The sequence below is a fragment of the Myxocyprinus asiaticus genome, chromosome 23 (assembly GCF_019703515.2).
Source record: "Myxocyprinus asiaticus isolate MX2 ecotype Aquarium Trade chromosome 23, UBuf_Myxa_2, whole genome shotgun sequence".
Lineage (NCBI taxonomy): Eukaryota > Metazoa > Chordata > Actinopteri > Cypriniformes > Catostomidae > Myxocyprinus > Myxocyprinus asiaticus.
The window spans coordinates 19,496,213-19,518,320 of NC_059366.1; the positions used below are offsets into that span (position 1 = coordinate 19,496,213).

The 22,108-nt window shown below is 41.2% G+C and overlaps 1 protein-coding gene across 4 annotated transcripts in view; it reads left to right on the forward strand.

Moving 5' to 3' along the window:
* The window catches only part of LOC127413664 (protein phosphatase 1B-like), a 54,175-nt gene extending 32,191 nt beyond the window's left edge, over positions 1-21,984 (forward strand). For 3 of the 4 annotated variants that reach the window (XM_051650967.1, XM_051650966.1, XM_051650968.1), the window contains 3 exons: positions 13,133-13,244; positions 15,841-15,898; positions 20,765-21,984. In XM_051650967.1, the coding sequence (XP_051506927.1) occupies positions 13,133-13,244; positions 15,841-15,898; positions 20,765-20,794 (200 nt within the window). In that variant the 3' untranslated portion in view covers positions 20,795-21,984. Of the gene's footprint in view, positions 1-13,132; positions 13,249-15,840; positions 15,899-20,764 lie in introns of those variants that run through there. The other variant, XM_051650969.1, reaches the window with a different exon arrangement.
* The last annotated feature ends 124 nt before the right edge of the window (positions 21,985-22,108 follow it).

Below are 22,108 nucleotides of genomic sequence, written 5' to 3' on the forward strand. Positions count from 1 at the left end.
AGAGTTTTGTCTGATATCCAAAACCAGTCAACATCAACAGCTTATGTTAACTCACTCTCCTACCAGCCCAAGAGCCAGCAGGGGGAATACAGAAGGCAGGAGACGAAGTGATGGTAAAAAATGAGCAGAGTTTATTGATTAATCTTGAATTCAGTCTATAGGCATGCGCGTGAGTATTTCAAAACAATATGCGAGACATTCAAAACTACAATGGTGGACTACAGGACTGTGTTTGTGCTGCTCAAAATTTAGAGTTTATTGACACTTCTCCAGCAAAGTAATTGTAGTAATAAAGCAATCTCATCGTCCGTCCAGGCATAATTGTTCGATGCTTTCGCCAAATTCATTGTTTGTATTCACCGCTCTGTGGAAGAATGCTTATGTGCGCAGGCACGTAGTGTTTCTTTACAAAGTGATATCGCCAACTATTGGTCTGGCATGCATAATACAGCATTTTTAGTTGTTTTCGTGGATGCGTGTGAACGGGGATCATTTTGACAACTTTGTACGTGAAACTTTTTAAAAACGCAAAGTAACATTTTTCTGTTTTTAGTACATCGTTGTCGTGTAAACGTACCCTAAATATCTTATATGTTGCTTCTCAAGTAAATGTATCTTGTTTTAAGGATTTGTAGACTATTTTAAATGGAAAACACTTGATAACAATAGGATTTTTTAATTCAGTGAATGTCATTGAGGTATTTTTAAAAGATGATTTTGTCCTCTTTATTGTTAACAAGCACATTTAATATAACCTTTTAAGTCAGAGCTGACTAGTCAGTTATGAGCTAATGATTAATCATTGCATTAAACGCAGAATAAACTTCTAATAATGGTTAGATTAGTCGATTATCAAAATAATCATTAGTTGCAGCCCTATTGGACATTGAACATACTCTGACAAATGCTTCTTAGTTTTATGGGGATTTGAAGGTTATGTAAATGTAACAATGTTCACAGTTAGGGGAAAGGAGGAAGCGGGAGCATCCGGCTCGCACTTAAAACGCGTCTCCACTCTCACTGCAATGACAAACAGCTGTTAGAGCCAATCATTGCCAGGTGATGATCCTTACCGTTCTCATCTCCTGATCTCGCTCTCCATTCTCAAGCCGGCGCTCAACTACGCCCCCCCCCCACGACCACCACCACATACCCCCATCACCTGACAGTACCCCCCCACCATTTCTGGAGAGAAAGTCCGCGACAGCCATCTGTGCCCCCGGTCTGTGGACCACCTCGAACTTAAAAGGCTGAAGAGCCAGATACCAACGGGTGATCTGCGCATTGGTATCCTTCATGCAATGGAGCCTCTGGAGCGGGGTGTGGTCCGAACAGAGGGTGAAAGCCCGTCCCAGGAGGTAGTACCAAAGGGTGAGGACCTCCCACTTGATGGCCATACATCGCTGAGAACTTCTGACTGATGTACAGCACCGGGCGCTCCTCCACCACCTGGGACAACAAGGCTCCCAACCCCCTGTCCGACGCGTCGGTCTGTACAACAAAAGGGAGAGAAAAATCAGGAGCATGTAACATCGGCCCACCACAAAGCACAGCTTTCACCTGCATAAAATCCTGTTGGCTCCATGGCACTGGACCAGGTCTGGGGTTCCCTTTTTAGTGAGATCGGTCAGCGGGCTGGTGATGTCCTAATAATTAGGCACAAACCTAATTCCAGCCCCAGGAACTGTCTCACCTCCTTTTTGGTCTCGGGCAGGCCACAACCATGCAGTCTTATCAATTTGGTGGTGCACCTGCCCGTAACCCAAGTGGAACCCCAGTTACCATACCTGCACCCGTTCAATTTTGCACTTCTTTGGGTTTGCCTTGAGTCCCGCCCATCACAGTGACCTCAGAACTGCTCTCAGATGCTGCATATTCTGCTGCCAATCATAACTGTATATAAAGATGTCATCCAGATATGCAGCGGCGTACGCAGAGTGTGGTCTGAGGACTCTGTCCTTAAGGCACTGAAACATAGCTGGGGCCCCTAACAAACCGAACCGACGTCATGAATTGGTGTAAGCCAAACGGTGTGGAGAAGGCCGTTTTCTCACGGGACATTGGTGTTAAGGTGATCTGCCAATAACCCTTCATTAAATCCAGTGTCGATTAAAAACGAGCCGCGCCCAACCGATCCAGCAGTTCGTCAAAACTAGGCATTGGATATGCGTAAAATTTAGACACCACATTGACCTTTCTATAATCCACACAAAACCGGACCAAGCAGTCACTCTTCGGAACCAGCACCACCGAGCTGGCCCAGTCACTGTGGAATTCTTCTATTACCCCCATATCGAGCATGGCTTTTAATTCTTCTCGAACCACGTTTTTTTGTACTCGGGTATTCGATCGGGACGACTGCGTACCACTACCCCGGGGGTTGTTTCGATATGGTGTTTTATGAAGTTTGTACGATCGGGAAGGTGCGAGAACACGTCCGAGAATTCTATTTGCAGCTGGGCCATTTCCGTGATTTGCAACGGTGAGAGGTGGTCTCCGCAATTGGCTTTTAAGTTCACCTCCGGCCCGAGCTCCTCCCTCTCTGGTACCACCGTCGCCAAAGCCACGAGGACCACCTCCCTCCACAGTTTTAAGTGTGAGGTGATAAATCTGACGTGCTCCACCCCTATCTGTGCGCTTAACCTAATAATCAACTTCCCCGAATCGCCGTGTGGCCTTAAAGAGCCCTTGCCACTTTGTGAGCAATTTAGAGCTTGATTTGGGTAGTAATATAAGGAATTTATATCCTTGTGTAAATTCCCGTAGCCGAGCTCCCCTGTTATACAGCCGGGTCTGACATTCTTGAGCCTGTAGCAAATTCTCCTGTGATAGTTGCCCCAGTGTGTGGAGTTTTGCTCTCAGCTCAAGAACATATTGAATTTCGTTTATGCTGTTTGAAGGTCCCTCCTCCCAATTTTCCCTCATGACATCTAAGACAGCGAGGAATATGCCCATACAATAATTAAAATGTGGAGGCTTGCGGCACCTCTCGAACTGCGAATTACAGGGGTTCAAGCCACTTATCCGAATTTCAATCAACTTCGTGCACAAACTTACGAATCATGTTTTTCAGGGTTTTATTAAACCGTTCAACCAAGCCGTCCATTTGCGTGTGGTACACGCTTGCCCAAATTGATTTAATGCCCAATAATTCGTACAGCTTGCATAGTGTATGTGACATAAAAGTAGTGCCGTGATCAGTGAGGATTTCTTTTGTAATCCCCAATTGGGAGATAATATTCTGAAGATTGCCTCTGCAACACTACGTGTTGAGATATTGCACAAAGACACTGCTTCTGGATATCGCATTGCGTAGTCTACCAGAACCAACACACAGTGATGCAGTGTGCCATCTGCTCTAATGGCCCGACAAGGTCCATACCAATTCTGTCAAAGGGGACCTCGATCGAAGGTAGCGGGTGCAAAGGCGCTCTTGGGGTGGCCGGTGGATTCACCAGCTGACATTCATGGCATCCCCGCGAATGCCCGGCCAATAGAAACGGGCCATTAGACGCTTCAGTGTCTTTTCCTGCCTTAAGTGACCCGCTATCAGATTATAATGAGCCATCTGGAATAACATTTCCCAATGGTTCTTCGATATCAATAACTGGGTTGTATCTTCCTTTGTCTGAGCGTCCTGTGTCACTCGATACAAACGGTCATTTTTTTTTTTTGTATTTTTGTTTTTGTATTTTTTTTTTTTTTTTTACATTTAAAATTTTTTTTATTGATTCCTATATTAACACATAAAAGCAAGAACATATACAAACAGAATCAATACTTAACCCCCTCTATTACTACCCAATCCCCAACCCTACCCATAAGAACATCCCAGTGGTCCCACATAATTATAGACACATAAAAAACAAATATTAAAAAAATACGATAATTAATAAAATATAATCACACACATAACCTCTATATCTCTCTCTCCACTGTCCCTCCCTGAGAGCCCTCCAAAAATGCTAAATATTTGCCCCACTTTCCCATAAACAAGTCCAAATTACCCAATCCTCTAGATACCCCTTCTTCAAACGCTGCCACCCTCCCCATCTCTGTACACCACTCTGGAAATGATGGTGCTCCGTCGGACTTCCAGCCCCTTAAAATGACTTGTCTGCCAACCATAACACTTGTTAAAACCCAATTTTTTATAAATTTGTCCCCCAAATTTATGACCGCTCTGTCACCCAAAATACAAAGTCTGGGGCAAAGCAAAACTTGAGTGCCCAAAACGTCAAACAAATAGCTCTGCACCTTGAATCTTAACACACCCCCAAAAGGCATGAGTTGTGTCTCCAACTTCTGATTGTTAACGCCAGCAGTTGGGTGTTTCTTTAAGACCAAGCCTATATAATCTAGAGGGGGTCCAGTAAAATCTCTGTAAAATGTTAAATTGCATAAGGCGAACCCTTGCATCTCTAGATGCGGACTTGACATTTTTTAGAATCCTAGTCCACACTTCTTCCTCCAATACCAAATTCAAATATTTTTCCCATAATCTCTTGATAGAAGCTAAAGCTCCATCCCCCAGACTCCGAACCAGCAGGGAGTAATACACTGATGCCTCATGACCTTTTCCAAAAGCAATAATCACCTCTCCCAAAGCATCTGCTGCTTTAGCGGGGTGTGTGGTACTCCCCAAAATAGTACAGAGCATGTGGCGCAGCTGTAAATACCTTTAAAACTGAGATCTGGGAATCCCAAAATGATGACCCAAATTCTCAAAAGATCTCAACACTCCACTCTCATACAGGTCGCCGAGTTTAACAACCCCTCTCAAAATCCACTCTGACCAACAGAAAGGGGACTTATTGATACATAATTTTGGGTTCAGCCATATGCTTGAGGCAACATTTAAATGAATGTCTGAATTAAATACTCTGGCCACTCTTGTCCAAATCATGTGCAAATGTGAAATAATGGGGTGTGACTTAACTTCTCCGGTTAGTTTAATAAAGACTTTGCAATGGTGAAATACGGGCAAGGACTTCTGTTCAATAGAAAACCAGGGAGGAGCTCTCTCATGTGGAAGCGACCAATGAGTCAAATGCCTGAGACCGAAGGCATAATAATAAAACAAAATCTTGGGTAAGCCTAACCCACCTTTGTCAATCGGCTTATGTAATTTGTTGGAATGTAGTCTGGGACGTTTACCATTCCAAATGAAGGACTTCGCAATTCTATCAAATTGCTTAAAATTTTAGAGGGGGACATCTATAGGGAGTGACTGTAGCAGGTAGTTGAATTTTGGAATACAGTTCATTTTAATAACATTAATCTTCCCAATCATCGATAAATGTAATAAAGCCCATCTGTCCACAATGCTCAAACTTTTTAATTAAAGGGTCAAAATTAACTAACTAAATCAGACAAATTTGCTGGGAATAAAATGCCCAAATACTTAATGCCGTGTTTGGGCCACTGAAAGGCACCCGGCTGAAAGGCTGTTACTGGGCAGTACGCAGTCGGAGCTAAAGCTTCGGATTTAGACCAGTTGACTTTGTATCCAGAGAACTTGGAAAAGGAATTAATAATTCTGTGGAGGCAAGGCATAGATCTAGTGGGGTCGGAGACAAATAATAAAATATAATCTGCATAAAGCAGAAGTTTATGCGTCACACCTCCCACCACCACCCCTGGAAAATCATCCTCCTTTCTTTTCGCGGCTGCTAATGGTTCCAGGGCAAGACAGAACAATAATGGGAAAAGAGGGCAACCCTGCCGAGTGCCCCTATCCAGAGTAAAATAATCTGAAATTAATCCATTTGTTTGTACCGCTGCTACAGGGTGTCTATAAAGTAACTTAATCCAACCAATGAATGTACTCCCGAACCCATACATTTCTAAAATCTTAAAAAGATAATCCAATTCTACCATATCAAACGCCTTTTCGGCGTTAAGTGAAATGGCAGTGACCGGAGACTGATCATTCGCTACTGACCACATGATATTAATGAAACGCCTAATGTTATCAGAAGAGCTGCGGCCCCGAATAAACCCCACCTGATCTACATGTATAAGAGATGTCATAACCTTACTTAAACGATTAGCCAAAATTTTGGACAACATTTTTACATCTAGCTGGATCAGGGAAATTGGACAGTAACTTTTACACTCGCTTGGATCTTTGTCCTTTTTAAGAATCAGACTGATCCGGGCTTGTGTCATGGTTGGAGGAAGCTTTCCGTTCTTTAATGATTCCGTATAAACTTCTAACAAATGTGGAGCCAATTCTGTAGCATAAGATCTGAACAATTCAGCAGCAAAACCATCTGGCCCCAGAGCTTTGCCTGTAGGTAAGGTCTTAATTACCTCGTCAAGTTCCTCCAAGTTTATCTCAGAATCAAGATAATTTTTTTGCTTAGTCGTCAGTTTAGGGAGTTCTAATGGTTCCACAAAGTTTCTAATATCTTCATCAGTAGACGAAGACGTAGAACTATAAAGATCAAGATAGAACTCTTTAAAAGCATTATTAATATCAGTGGCTGAAGTAAAAATTTCACCACCAGCAGATTTCACTGAGGGAATGGTAGAAAAAGACTCTCCCTGCTTTATATATCTAGCCAAAAGCTTCCCTGCTTTGTCTCCCAACTCAAAATATGATGGTCTTGCCCTGAATAACCAAAACTCCGCTTTCCGTGACAAAATAGCATTATATCTGTATTTCAATCGAGTCAATTCTCTGAAGCCATCAGACGACATTCGGCGCATCAGCTCTGCCTCTGCACTTTTAATATTCCCTTCCAACTTCACAAGTTCTCGTGCTTTGGATTTTTTGGTGAATGAGGCATACAATATGATCCGACCCCTAAGAACTGCCTTAAGTGCCTCCCAAGCCATGCCCACAGAAGATACTGAGGACCAGTTGGTCTCCATATAAACATTGATTTCGGTCTTTAACATTTGTTGGAAATCAGGATTTTGCAAAAGGGATACATTAAAGTGCCAACTATATGATTTCTTTTTCTCCGTATGTGGCAACATCTCTAAACTCACCAGGGCGTGATCTGAGACTAAAATGTTTCCAATTGAGCAATCAACAACAGATGAAATGAGGGACTTGGATATATATAAAAAAAAATCTATTCTAGAATAAATCTTATGGACTGATGAAAAAATTTATAGTCTCTACCAGATGGGTTCAAAAGTCTCCAGATATCTGCAAGACCAATATTTTTACACATCCTGTGAAGCGTCACTGTTGCTCTAGGGGGTTTACACACTTTTGCTTCACTATGATCAAGGACTGAGTCCTTCAGAATATTAAAGTCTCCTCCCAATATTATATCATGAGGGGTGCCAGTGGCTTGCAGCATCCCTTCAAGATCTATAAAAAAGCCCTGATCATCAGCGTTAGGCGCATAAATATTAGCCAAAATCAACCTTTGCCCCTGAATTTCTGCTAATAAATAATGACTCTTCCTAATTTATCTTTAATCTGTTTGAGAAATTTGAGTTGTAGATGTTTACTTATTAATGAAATGACTCCCCTGCTCTTACTTGAGCCAGCACTAAAGAAAACATGTCCACCCCATATCATCCCAAATTTTTCAGCTTTCAGTTTTTCAATTTCTTGAAGAAACACTATCATATTTCTTACGTTTAAGAAAAGAAATAACCTTCCTTCTTTTTTATAGGGTGCCCCAACCCATTCACATTCCATGTGGAGAGAGACAACTTATTCATATTAACATTTGACATATTGATATAATAAAACAAATAAATTGTGTCAAAAACAAGATTACACAGACCACATTCCCCATTAATGCAACAATCAAACCCTGAACTTTCCCCCCGAACAAAAACAGAAAAAAGAAAAACGTGTGCATTAACCCCGCGCACAACAGCGCCAACCGGCGTCAATCCCTCTAAACTCATCCATGTACGCCTACGAGAGCCCCCGCGACAACTCTGCCATCGGATTGCTCAAGTCCGGTGCTTCTATACAAATTTTGTGAGGCAAAATTACATAACAAAATACTTTGTAAAACAGACCCCAGCCAACAGGCAGAATAACAGAAAAAACATGTAGACTCATTCACAGAACCGTCTTGAAGGTGTGATCCTCTGCAAAACAAACTCCAGCTGATATAAAGCTGTTCAGTTTCCTCGGACAGACAAACAGTTGTTCAGTGAGCTGGCTGTTATGAGTTCAGCAGATGACGTAATACATTTACATTTATTCATTTGGCAGAAGCTTTTATCCAAAGCGACTTACAAAAGATGAAAACATAAGCGAAACATCTTAAGGAGACAGTGGTATGAAAAGTGCCGTATTACAAAGTTTCACTAGCATCAGAATAGTATTCAAAACAGAATAAAGTGCAACAGGAATTATTATTATTATTATTAGTATTATTATTTTTTAAATGACTGGTTAAGTGCTCATGGAAAAGATGTGTTTTTAGTCGTTTTTTGAAGACAGAGAGTGAATCAGCTTCACGGATGAAGTTGGGAAGGTCGTTCCACCAACGTGGTATGATGAAGCTGAAAGTCCGGGAAAGTGTTTTGGTGCCTCTTTGTGTTGGTACAACAAGGCGACGTTCCTTAGCCGACTGCAGGCTTCTAGTGGGTGCGTAGCTCTGCATAAATAATTTTAGGTATGCTGGAGCAGACCCAGTGACTGTTCTGTATGCCAGCATCAGAGCCTTGAATTTGATACATGCATCAACCGGCAGCCAGTGGAGAGAGACAAGGAGTGGTGTAACATGCACTCTTTTTGGTTCATTAAAGACCAGACGTGCTGCTGCATTCTGGATCATTTGCAGGGGTCTAATTGCACATGCAGGGAGGCCTGCAATGAGAGCGTTACAGTAGTCCAGTCTAGTTATGACATGGACTGGACAAGTTGTGTGGCATGTTCAGAGAGGAAGGGTCTTATCTTCCTGATATTGTAGAGTGTAAATCTACATGATCTTGCGGTCTTTGAGATGTGGTCTGTGAAATTTAATCTGTTGTCGATGGTTACCCCTAGATTTCTGACCGAGTTGGAAGGCATTACTGTAGTTGCACCCAGCTGCACGGTGATGTTGTGTTCAACAGCAGGGTTGGCTGGAAAGACAAGGAGTTCAGTCTTGGCTGGGTTGAGTTGCAGGTGGTGCTCCTTCATCCAGGCCGAGATGTCTGCCAGGCAGGCAGAAATTCGAGCAGTCACTGTGGTGTCATTGGGCTGGAAAGACAAGTAGAGTTGCATGTCATCAGCATAGCAGTGGTAAGAGAAACCATGTGCCTGAATGATGGGTCCCAGTGATGATGTGTATATAGAGAAGTGGCCCAAGCACTGATCCCTGAGGTACCCCAGTAAGTAGCTGATGAGGCTTGGATACCTCACCTCTCCAGGCTACCTTGAAGGACCTGAGAGATAGGAGTTAAACCAGTCAAGCACAGTTCCTTTGATGCCCAGCGAGGAGAGGGTAGAGAGTAAGATCTGATGGTTGACTGTGTCAAAGGCTGCAGAAAGGTCCAGCAGAATCAGGATGGATGATCTGGATTCAGCTTTCGCCCATATCAGCGACTCAGTGACAGACAGCAGGGCAGTCTCGGTGGAGTGTCCACTTTTGAAACCTGACTGATTGTCATCCAGCAGCTTGTTCTGTGAGAGATAGGCAGAGATGTGTTAATTATTTGTGTGAGTGCAGGTAGGATGGACGGAGAAATTGCTTGGAGACGGTGAGAAGGAATGGGTCAAGGGAACAGGTGGTGGGGTGGTTGGAGAGGAGGAGTTTAGAGACCTCAGTGTCAGTCAGAGGAGAGAACATAGAAACAGAAGAGTTGCATACAGGAGACGGGTGTTTGACAGTGTGGTGCTGAGAATGTATTGCTGATGGTTGTAACTTATTAGTAAAAAATGTGGCGAAGACATCTGCTGTCAGTGATGTGGTGGAGGGGGAGGGCAGAGAAGTGTGTTGAATGTTCTAAACAAGCTGCGAGTGTTTGTGGTGCTGTTGATCTTGTTCTGGTAATAGGAGGTTTTTCAGATTTAACGTTATCTGAAAAAGTTGCAGACAGAGACTGATATTTACCTAGATCTGCTGGATCTTTAGATTTCTGCCATCTCTCAGCTGCCCTGAGGTCAGTCCGATGTTCACGAAGGACGTCAGACAGCCAGGGGCTGGGTGGTGTAGCATGTACTGGCCTAGAGGAGATAGGGCAGATGTTGAATCATTCTACTGTCCTTTAAAAATACTCCACAAAAACAAACTCCAGCCAACAGGAGGCATAAGCACAAAGAATGAACAGATTTACTCTCAGCTGTTCCAAAGGAATGTTATTCAACAGAACAAGCTCCAGCCGCTAGGCGTAGCCAGCACGAAAAACAAAACCGGCATCCCGGTTCCTCGGATGATCAAGAGCCAAACTAACTTGGAGGCCGCACAAAAAAAAAAAAAAACAAAGAAGAAAAATATGCCATAACTTACTCAGCCCTTCAACTTTATAAAAGACGTCCTTTATGTGAGCATGTAGATATTTTGCGGTCATCCATAGTGTCCATTCTCAATCCTCCATTAATGCAAAGGTTTCTTGGAGTCATGCCACAAAACAAACTCCAGCCTCTAGGCGGAGCCAGCGCAAAAAGAAACAAAAATGGCACCCAGCTTCCTCAGATAATAGAGTTCCTGAACCGCGAGTCAGTCCACTAATATAAGAAACATCAAATGGCTTACTCCAATGTATTTATGAAGGAGAGTGCCTGTTTTGGATATGTAAAGACTTTGCGACCATTCTTCGTTTCTATTGTCAGTTTGGCCGGGAACATCAGTGCAAAAGTGATCTTCTGTTGGTGTAAGAATTTCTTACATTCCTTGAACCGATCGCGTTTCTCTCTTGTCGAATTTGAAAAGTCCGGGAACAAGAAAACATTGTGATTCCTCCAAGAAAGCTTTCCTTTGCTCCTCGCCTGGTGCAACACGAGATCTTTATCGGATGATTTCAGAAATTTGGCCAGAATCGATCGGGGCCTGTCTCCCTCAGCGGTTCTGTGAGCCGGGACTCTGTGAGCTCGCTCGATTTCCAGTTTATGACCGTTATGTCTAGCAGACTCGAAGAGCTCATCCAGGAATTTCACCATATCTCTGCCCTCTTCATGCTCAGGAATTCCAACAATTCGTATGTTATTCCTTCGGCTCATATTTTCGAAATATTCCAGTTTTTCCGAAATTAATTCCAAATCTGTTTTGGACACAGGCGGATTAACGGATAATTCCCTTTCCATTGACTCAAGATAATCAATATGTCTTTCAACTTCTGTCACTCTTGTAAACAACTCAGAGAATTTTGTTTCCATCGCCATAATCGATCAACGTATTACAGCAAGATCCTCCAAGTCAGCAACAACCTTCTTCAGCATTACCGAGATGTTGGACAGTTGACTCTGAATTTCATCTACCGACATGCCATCCAAATTGAGTCCCCGGTCCACAGGCCCGTCAGAGGCCTCAGCTTGAACACGTAAGTGTCTTTTAATGTCTCCAGAGTCTGAGGATTTTGACTTCTTTGCCATGTTTACCTTAAAGAGCAAGTATGTAACTGGGTGTATCAAATCTCACCGGATTATAACATGAAAATAATTAAAAAACTAGCAAAGTTTGCAGAGCTCGTGTCTCACACGTCTGCTGCTCACATGGCCTCCAATGAGGCTCTGTCACAAACAGTCATTTATAATAGAAAAGGACGGATAGGCGAGTGCAGTATCTGGCTGAAAACGGTGACCATAAATCACTCACTTGGAGCTGTTGGGCGAAGGCGGACAGGCGGTCGTGCTCGCCAATGGTCATGGAGCGGAAGTGCTGGCACTGCTGCTCCGTTGCAGGATGGCTTTTCTCAAGTTGGCTTACACCAGGAGGTTCTCCACTGGTAACTGCTGCACCATGAGTTGGGCTTCCCCAGAAAGCAGTGGAATTAACCGAACTGCCCACTGGGTGCTTGGCCATCCGCATGCCCCTGTCGTCCACTCAAAGAGCTCCAGGAAGGCCTCCGGATCATCTTGGCGGCCCATCTTAACTAGTGGAACCTGGGGCGGGGCGGTCATAGGGTCCGGAGTTGCGGCAGCAGCACCCTCCTGGTGCAGCAAGCTCTGAAACATCTGCCGGTCCTCCGCTTGGGCCTGGAGGAGCACAATGAATCGCCTGATGTTGTCTGGTGGATGCTGGTGAGGGTCTTGACCACGTCCTCCAGAGGTGAGGGATTCATGGCGACATTCTTCCTCCCTTAATCCCGGGTTTCGGCACCAGTGTAACAATGTTCACTGTTGGGGGAAAGGAGGAAGCGGGAGACGGTGAATCCAACTCAAATGGTATGTTTATTTTTAAACTCAAAATTCATGCTTTTCAGCAGACACACTCAAAACACGCTTTTCAGCAGACACAGATCAATAGTCTCTGCGGCTTGTGTCTCGTAACTCTCTCTCCCCTCACTGGCATCCGGCTTGCTCTTAAAGCCCATCTCCACTCTCACTGCAATGACAAACAGCTGTTAGAGACAATCATTGCCAGGTGATGATCCATACCATTCTCATCTCCTGATCTCATTCTCCATTCACAAGCCGGCACTCAACCACACCCCCACCACCACAGTAAACTCTTGGCCCTGAACATTGGGCAAATGTTGAGGTAACGTTGTTGTAATCTTTGGCTGGGTGCTGAGAGGGCCTGAGGGAGTCGTCTGCACTGATGCTCTCTTGAGGAATGTGCTGGCTGAACATTTAACTGGCAACAGGCCCAGAGCAGCCCAATTGGGCCACAGACTTTTTTTTTCTTGAGTCTCACACACACTTGTCGCTGTATCTTTTTGTTGCTCTTTCTATTACTTTAACTCTCATTTTGTTGTTGACATAGCTTTTTCTCTGTCTCTCTTTTCAGAGCAATATCAAATTACACCAGTGATCTACATGAGTATGGCATGGGGGGCATGGTCATGAGAGAGCGGTAAGGATCGTCACCTGACCACGCCCACCATGCCACAGAGTATCCACAAAGCATTGCTTTAACTCTTTTCTCTGTTCCCTCTATAGATGTTTAGAGCTATAGACAGTCCTCTTTAAGACACCAGGTCACACATAAGTCTTGACAGGACCATTGACATATATATTAGCAAGCTTTAACCTGTGGTATATCCTTTGCTTTCTCATCAGAAATCATGGAGAAAGCAGGGGAAGAAGGTGTGCCTGAGCTGACACATGTCATGAGCAGCCTTTCCCAAGAGAGTATCCCTAACCTCCCACCAGGGGGCGGCCTTGCCTGCAAGTAAGTAAATACCACAGTTAAATGCCACATAGGGGTTTACAACTGCATAATCACATTTACAGAACATGGTGATAGGAGCTTAATGGTTAAGGATCTGGAATGCGAACATGAAGTTTTAGGTTCAGTCCCAAGCAGTGGTGGGTAACGTTACTTTTAAAATTAACTTGTTAGAATATTGCGTTACTCCTTAAAGTAACTTAATTAAAAAGTACTTTTTTATGGAAAGCGTTACGTTACTTTTGCGTTATTTTTGCGTTACTTTTTTCACACAGCCACTTTCTCTTCTGTTATGTTATGCATTCCATACAAATAAGCCATGCCTTGCATACAAGAGACATTACAGGTCATGCTAGCTACTGAACAACAGTCATGTCAAAACAACAGTAAAAAAAAAAACAGTTATTTAGAAAGTAGGTCTTCATGTCATATTTATAATAAAGAATCAATAACATGAAAATGCATGATTTGTTTTTCCATCAACATGGCAGCCAATATGAATAATGAAGAATAACCACTGTCTTACCTAAAGCAGCAAAGTCTAACACTTGAACCTGCATCATATGTCATCATGTGCTGTGCCCATCGACAATATCAGTCAACTTAAGGTGTTTTTCAAAAGTCAGGATAAACTTCAGTGGGGAATGCCAGCCTAACATGTTTAAGGAATGTGTTTGATAATAAAAGAATATTTTTCACTTAAGTCATCTTAGTGCACACTTGTTGATCTGCAGTGCATACAGATGCCACTGGTTGATCGCATACAACTTTAATTTAATCGTTTTTAATGCTACCAGATGTCATAACAGCGGTTTGTTTCATGAATCAAACTACTTGTTTATTACAAAACAAAAATGTAGAATCTTTTTAGAAACTAAGGTATTTTCTCTGCATACAAAATCGATGTAGAATGTTGCTCGGAACCACTGATCCAAAGTCAGCTTTTCTCATCCCATTCTCCCAGTTATGGGGAGTTGTAACACGGAGCAGTTCGGCTGCATAAGTCAGTGAATTGAGTGAGTATTTCACCGTGTATGGTGACCCGCATGTCCTGGCCAGTGGGAAGACTAGTCTATAATCTCTCTGCCTAAACGCGTTTACTGAATTTTTTTTTAATGCAGTGTGTATTAACACATGAATTAATCGCATTTCAACCAAATGTTGACCTCATTTTATGCTAAAACATGAAATGCGCATGCGCCTTAGCGAGTTGATTGACAGGTGATGTCTGTATCTAAAAGGTGATTGGCACTTTTACCTGCAAGGCGGGACTTACATGTTACATCCATTGACTGTTGGGTGCTAGGGCTTCTTGGTTGGGCGTTCCAGTTTCACCCATTCATTTCAATAGAAGTGACTCGTCTCTGCTAAATAGTCTCTGGCCTCACACTCTATAGAGCTACAATGTCCATCATGGACTATGGGTCCTCCCCAAAGTTTGCACACTTTTACTCCTGATTTCTCGCAATACAGGGAAAGTAGAGGTGTTCAACAGCAAAACATTAATTTATATAAAAAGAAACTCTGATATTATGGTCTAAAATAAAAGAATATTGCATTACTTGTAATTTGATTACTTAACGCACGTTACTTGTAACATGTTACCCCCAACACTGGTCCCAAGTAGGTCCAAAAACAAAATCAGTCTTGCTATGTAACCTATACACCCTAGTTCACCCAAAAATGAAAAATCTCTTTTACTCACCCTCATGCCATACATGAATGGGTGCTTAAACATTGAGGCTTCAAAAGCACATAAATGCAGGATAAAAGTAATCCAAACAACTCCAATGGTTAAATCCTTGTCTTCAGAAGCTGTATGATAGGTGTCGGTGAGAAACAGATCAATGTTTAAGTCATTTTTTACTATTAATCTCCACTTTCAAAAAAAAAATGTATTGTGTTTTTGGTGATGCACATTCTTCGTGCGTATCACCACCTACTGGGCAGGGAGGAGAATTTATAACAAAGGACTCAAATATTGATCTGTTTCTCACCCACACCTATCATACAGCTTCTGAAGACAAGGATTTAACCATTGGAGTTGTTTGGATTGCTGTTATGCTGCCTTTGTGCTTTTTTGAGCTTCAAAATTTTGGTACCCATTCACTTGCATTGTGAGGACCTGAAATATTCTTCTAAAAATCTGTTGTGTTCAGCAGAAGAAAGTAATCTGAAATGGCATGGGGTTGAGTAAATGATGAGAGAATTTTCATTTTTGGGTGAACTATCACTTTAATACCAGTTTGCTCATATCTGCTGAATAGCATATACCTGTTCATGTCTTGTACCCACAACCACTATATAGAAAGACAAGTTGACAGTCTTTCCCAAACCTCATCTTGTTCTCGATCTGTACTTCACTCAGGTAATCTCCCTGCCCTATGCAGTGTGTGATGCACAGTTATAGGGTGACTGGGAAGGTCAGTCATGTCCAGTTTAGTTTTTCCATATTCTTGGTACAGAATATATAGTGACTCATACTTGTATATTTTTAATAAAAGAGGGATGAGGGTTAGGAGTAATTTCATGTTTTGGAAATTTGTGTTTTAAGTATTTACATTTTCTGATGCAGTTTGTCTGTTTTCTGTCTTTGCAGGCACAGTGCTATTGAAGCAGTATACAACCGGCTGAACCCCCACAGAGAAGAAGATGGTGTGAGTATGGTTTTTGAAAGGTCTAGAACCAACCTCCAAGTCATGGCAGCTGTGCTGTTAGCCCCAGGGCTTACCATATAAGGGTAGATGTTTAGAGATACAGTATTACCTTCCCCTTGACTGATTTGATTCATCTCATCATGAGACGTTACCTTGATCCACACCTCACATGCTTACACAGAGTATTTGCTCTCTCAATCCCACTCTTCTGCTTGATTTGTTTATTTACTGCTGAGAGTAAAACATCCTGCTCAAAATGCAGCAGCTGTAATTAGCTCATTCAGATGGGCCCCAAAGCACAGCAGTTAAAATCACATCACAAGCACTCAAAATATACCCATCAAGGATGATCAGTGTTTTATCACTGTGCAGGCAGGTGACAAATGGGAAGTTATTAGTTACCAAGAAAGCACTTTAAAAAAAATAAAAATAATAGCTTATAATAAAGCAACAAGCCACAAGAGGTGTATTGATTGTACCATGAGAAAAGGCAAAATGCGGGAAGCATGAAGTGTTACCCCTTTTAGCCATGGTAAAATCACTAACACACAGCTTGATTTTATCCACCTTTTTCCTGAACGCAAATGTGTTCGACATGTTTGAAATGTATTTCAGTTTCCAGTCTCCAGTGTTTTCACTTGTGTCGGCGTATTCTTAGCGGGTAATATAATGTTTAAAGTAATACAGTACATTAAAAATTGTCAAAAATATGTGGCTTTATAGTGCTGAGACCTCACAGAGTCAAGATGACCAATTTTTATTGACAGTGCCTCACCTAAGAGTGTGGGTGACATGAAGCGATGGTCCTAGGTTAGTTACGTTGATTTCATTAACTACTTTGAGTTGTTATGACAGCCAACAACAGCTTTGAGCCTGAAATTAATTTTAGTCCAAAAAAAAAGAAAACCCTTAAATGGTTGTTGTTCTCCATCTGGATTGCTTGTTTTGGAAGTTTTTACATTGTCTCATGAGATCAGAAACCGAATAAAGGCAATTAGAATCATCATGGCATCGCCCAGTGGTTGCTCAGGAAAACTGTGGATAAAATGGCTGTGTTACAACCCTTTCTAGGTTGAGGCCACAACAAAAAACTGGAACACAAAATGAATATAGTTCTTCAACTCTTTATTTAAAAAAACACAGTGGAAGCAACAACTTCAGGGGTGAGCATAAGCCAAAACAACAAACCAAAGCCCAAACTAAGTCCTGAAAAACAACAAACTATCAAATAAAAGAGAAATAATATACAGTAATTACCTTTACTCCCTGACTAATACTAAACAAGGGAAAAAGGATGTACTCTATACAAAAAAATGGCACCCACTCCCTACAGCTTTCCAAAGGTGAATTGCCTGTATTTACACAAATATGTACAAAAAGGAAATGAGATTGATAAACAAAAAAAAAAAAAACAATGGTATTTTCATCAGTCACAACAAAACAAGCAAACAAACAAACTACAGCACACTACAACAAACACTCCTAGCACAACAGAGTTTATAAACAGGAAATCACAAATTCAGCAGAGCTCACCCTGTAGGTTCAGCAGACTTTTATACTGGAGATCAATCCAGGCTGGTCCAATCCTGTGAAAGGTGGAGACAGAAGAGAGACCAAGTTTACATGCGCTCAAGAAAACGGCTCATTCCAGGGTTTTTGCAGAAAGCTGCATTCTGAAACGTCATGTAAACAAGAATGCAGATATCCTTGCGCCGTTTTAGGGATTAAGAGGGAGTAAGAGCAAGCAGTTTAACACACCTAGGTTTCTCCCAAAGAGCGTGTGTTATTGTTGACAGGTAAATGCATAAACAGCGTTCTAGCTGGTTTTTGAGTGTGCATGTGCGTAAACAGACCAGATAACAAACGTCATAGGGTGGAGGAGCCCAACAACCTGTCAACATAGCAGAAAGACTTAAGCTTTTCTGGAAGTACAGTGGGAAAATCACAAACTATATACTATGCCCATTTATACACATCAATGTAAAATAAACTGTCCCTTACGTTTGTGTATATGCGCTTGTACATTGGGGGAATCCCAGAGTTTTTTGTAAGAGGGGAAACCCCACTATTGCAGCGCAATTCTGCTGCAGTTCATGATAGAAAGTGAGGGAAACAAACATGGCAACAATTCTGGAATATCTGGAAATAAAGCAAATCAACAGAGTAAAATAGTGAAGTCTTCCTCAGATGCCATGTGTGTTATTTACACAAGCGTTGCGGGTAAATTACATTGCTGCGGAGAAAGCTGCTTACTGACCGAGCCGCATGTATACAGCAATAAAGAGAAAGCCGCGAACACCGCTTATGTTAACCCATACACCAATTTCGAGCCTTAAGCAGCTTTCTCGCAATAGACTGCTTTATGTTGTCTATGTAAATATAGTCAGAGAGGGAGAGAAGAACACAGGCAGGGAAAAGAAACAGCACAGGACAACACCGCAACATTACGTCACTGGGCATAACAGGGTGCAACAGCAATATAAAACCAGTTTTCAACCATTAGTTAAATTAATTAATAATCAGAATAAATAATTTGCCAAGTAATTTAGTTCATAAGCCTATCGTTAGGGTGTTTGTGGTTGCCAAGCAATGTAGAAACTTGCTGCATCAATCAAACAATACAAATTCTGTTGTTTACTCGCACTATTGTTGCTCCAAACCAGTGTGACTTTCTTCTGTGGAACACAAAAGAAGTTCTTCACAGGATTTATTTCCAGTGTATTAAAAGTAAATGGTGACTCTGGTCTGTAAAATTTCAAATAACAAAAAACACCATAAAACCACACTAATTCACCTTTTGTTTTCCCCTGAAGAAAGTCATATGGGTTTGGAACGACACAAGGGTGAGTAAATAATGACAGAATTTTTATATTTGGGGGAACCATTCCTTTAATATAGAATGTCTGGTTACAGGTGTGAGTTTATTGCCATTTTATGAGCACTTCAAACTCTGCTCATCAAATCATAATTTAGAGTTGGAACTAACAATTTTATAAACAGAGTTTTATGCTGTTCAGCTATGCCCATGTCTCATGATGATGATGTCACTATACAACGTTTTGTCTGGAGAAATTTCACAGTGCATTGCATGGAAATTTGCAGTGGAAAGCCTGCAGTTGTATACCTGCCTTGTCATTGTACCTCTGAACATAAGTGTGTGTGGGGCAAACACATTAGGAGAATGTGTCAAAAGTTAGTTTCGGTTTGCTTTAATTAGTAAGACACATTCTTAAGTGTAAGTCTGGACACTAGTTGGACAAAGCTGAAATTTGGATCCAAGTGTTCCCCTCTCCCCTATTGGACATCCAAGAGATCTGATGAGTGTGTGAGAGAGATCCATTTTTCTCTTGGACTGTCCTTAAAGTTGAAGATGTTTGTTGGGTTGTTTTGTGGAGTAGACTAGATCCTTGTGTTTCTCTGTGTAGTAGCCTACGCTTTATAATTTGTCCATCCTTCCTTTTGTCTTTTAGTTACATTTTCTTTAGGAACATATATTTTGCACAGCCACATTTTGTAATGTTTTGTAATAGCTGCTGTGATTGGCTACAGTATTATTGATTTACATAAGACTGCCACTCATCAGGATGTTCAGGTACACTTTTGAAGTCAATATCTGTAGCATACTTACTCAAACATAAAGCATGTTACATTCTCATACAGAACACATGTACACTTCCATAATTCGAGACACATAAAAAGTAAAAATGCACAATAATAAAACTAATTACATATGTGTGTTCACTCTTTGATTTTGTGTTCACCCTTTGATTTATGCAGCCCAGCTGTTTCATTTGGTAAGTTGATACGCAGAAAGAACGACTTGTGTGCGTCTGAACATAGTGGCAGAACCTCACTTAAATATACCCCAAATGTACTAATCTTATAAATGCATCAAAGGTTGATGGAATTTTCCATTAATCTGTTGAATGAATTGCTGGTTTGTTTCTATACAGTTTTGTTTTATGTAGTGCTGTATATTTTACTTCACCTGTTAAATCTCGTTCAAGCCCAATAGAATATTGGCTACTGAATTACTGTTTTATATTACCAAAGCGACAGTGTTTCTGTCAATGAATGCAGATGGCTTGTTTAACTTGGATTTTTTTTCAAGTCCTATGCGTGTAGGACACTATTAAATGGCTTACCAAGATGCTTCTTTGAATAAATTGTACTACAGAAATTGTGCAAAAAGTGCATTTTTTCCTCGTAGTACATGAGGGAAAACATGCCTCCTGAGAAGTGAGAGGAGGAAGTAATATCATAGTGGTTTTATTGAGAAGGAACATCAAATTCATAGTGAAGGATCAAATTATATCACTCAAAATCATGTCTGGGTTTTATAAAGCACCATTAAAGGCATAGTTCACCCAAAAATTTAATTATGTAATTTACTCACCCTCATGCCATTCCAAAACCATATCACTTTCTTCTGTGGAACACAAAAGGACATGATAGCCCCAGTCATTCAATTTCATAGTATGAAAAAAGAAAAAAAAAAAAAAAAAAAATGCAATGAAGGCAAATGGTGACTTGAGGCTAATATTAACACTTTTTGTGTTCCACAAAAGAAAAAGAAAAAGCCATAAAGGTTTGGAACAACCTGTTGTAAGTAAATGATGACAATTTTTCAGATCATTTTAATGCTTTGGTTTTACGGTATAGAAATTATTCAATCACAGGTACTCTCTCTATTCATACCAAAAAAATATTAGGCTAAGAAACAGGAAGCTTGACAATTCTAGTTTGAAAGGTTATGTAATGATTATGTAATGCTTGCTTTCTTTGTGTTCTCAATTTCTCAACTCATCGTCTACTCTCTATGGACTACTACTCTCTCGCTCTCGCTCTCTCTCTCTCTCTCTGCAGAGTGGTGCTGACCTTGAGGACCTGTGGTAGTTGTCGTACCTGAGGGAAGAGCCCTTTTCTACACGAGACATCAGTCATGTTTCTATCGTTCCAGTGAAACTTAATTGGAATAAGAGTCACAGCACAATGGAAACACAGTACAACCAAAAGCATTACAAGCAGTTTTTTGCTAATACATGAGGGAAAGAATGGAGTTCCAGTTTTAACAAAATGCACATCATACAACAAAACCTTTTTTTCTTTATTTTAATTTTTTTGTGGTGGCTTTTCATTTTGAAACAGGATGTTTTTTTGGCGGGATGGACCAATGTACGTGCTGTGATGTCTCCAGTAGGCTGCAAATTAGAGTGACTTTTGCCTTGCAGCCCCTGGTTTCAGAGAGACGGATCATTACTGGGTTTAATTAAGGATGTATTTGACTGACGAATGCATTCAAGACATGTTTTAAAGAATTGTTTCATTACTACATAACCTGTGTCGAAAGGTTTGAAGCTTGTTGGCTTTTTCCACCTTCCCTGCCCTCCCCATGTGCGCTGACATGCCTTTAGGTAGAACCTTGGACTCCATTCTGCTTCATTTTGTTATCACTTGATTGATTGTCAAAAGCTTTTTAATCCTGCTGTTTCAGAGAATATAGAATATATAGAGATAAATATATATAAATTCTTATATATTTTTTATTTTTCCCAAGTTTGATGTTCTCTGTGGCTTAACGTGTGACAAGCAATAGAGTTGAGTTGGTGGCGACCAATGAGTGTGCCATCTTGCGTGAATTCCTTTAGACGCACTGAGATTGTTCAAATTATGTACTTGTGTAACCTAGCCACCCAGGATCTATGGGTGTTGTTGGCTAAAAGGGATTGTTATTGCCCACCAAAGCCACGCAGCTTTTCTCAGCTCCCCACTGTATTATATCTCTCAATCTTCTCTCCTTGTCAGCCCTCGTGTTCACAATGCAGATGTGAACTTGCTACAACCTGCCCTTTTTTCTTTTTGTTTTGTTTTTTACTTTTTCCCCCCTTCAGAGTATATTGTAAAGCTGTGTTTTTGTTTTGGTTAGCTGAACATGAAAATACTAGCTTTATGATGAGTTCTTTACTGATTTATCAATACAAGTGTAATGTTGTTTTTTCTCAAATATATTTTCAGCAGTCAACGACAGTACTCATTGGCCTTTAAAGGTGACATTGAGCAGAACAATAAAGATAAAGGAAAAAGCAGTCTTGCTCCTCATGTTTAATCATGTTAATGGTGAGACAAAGCAGACATGGAGTCCTTTCACTGTGTACTGTGTAGACTGATTCAGTTGTGTATTTGAACATACATTTGTTTCATGTAGCAATA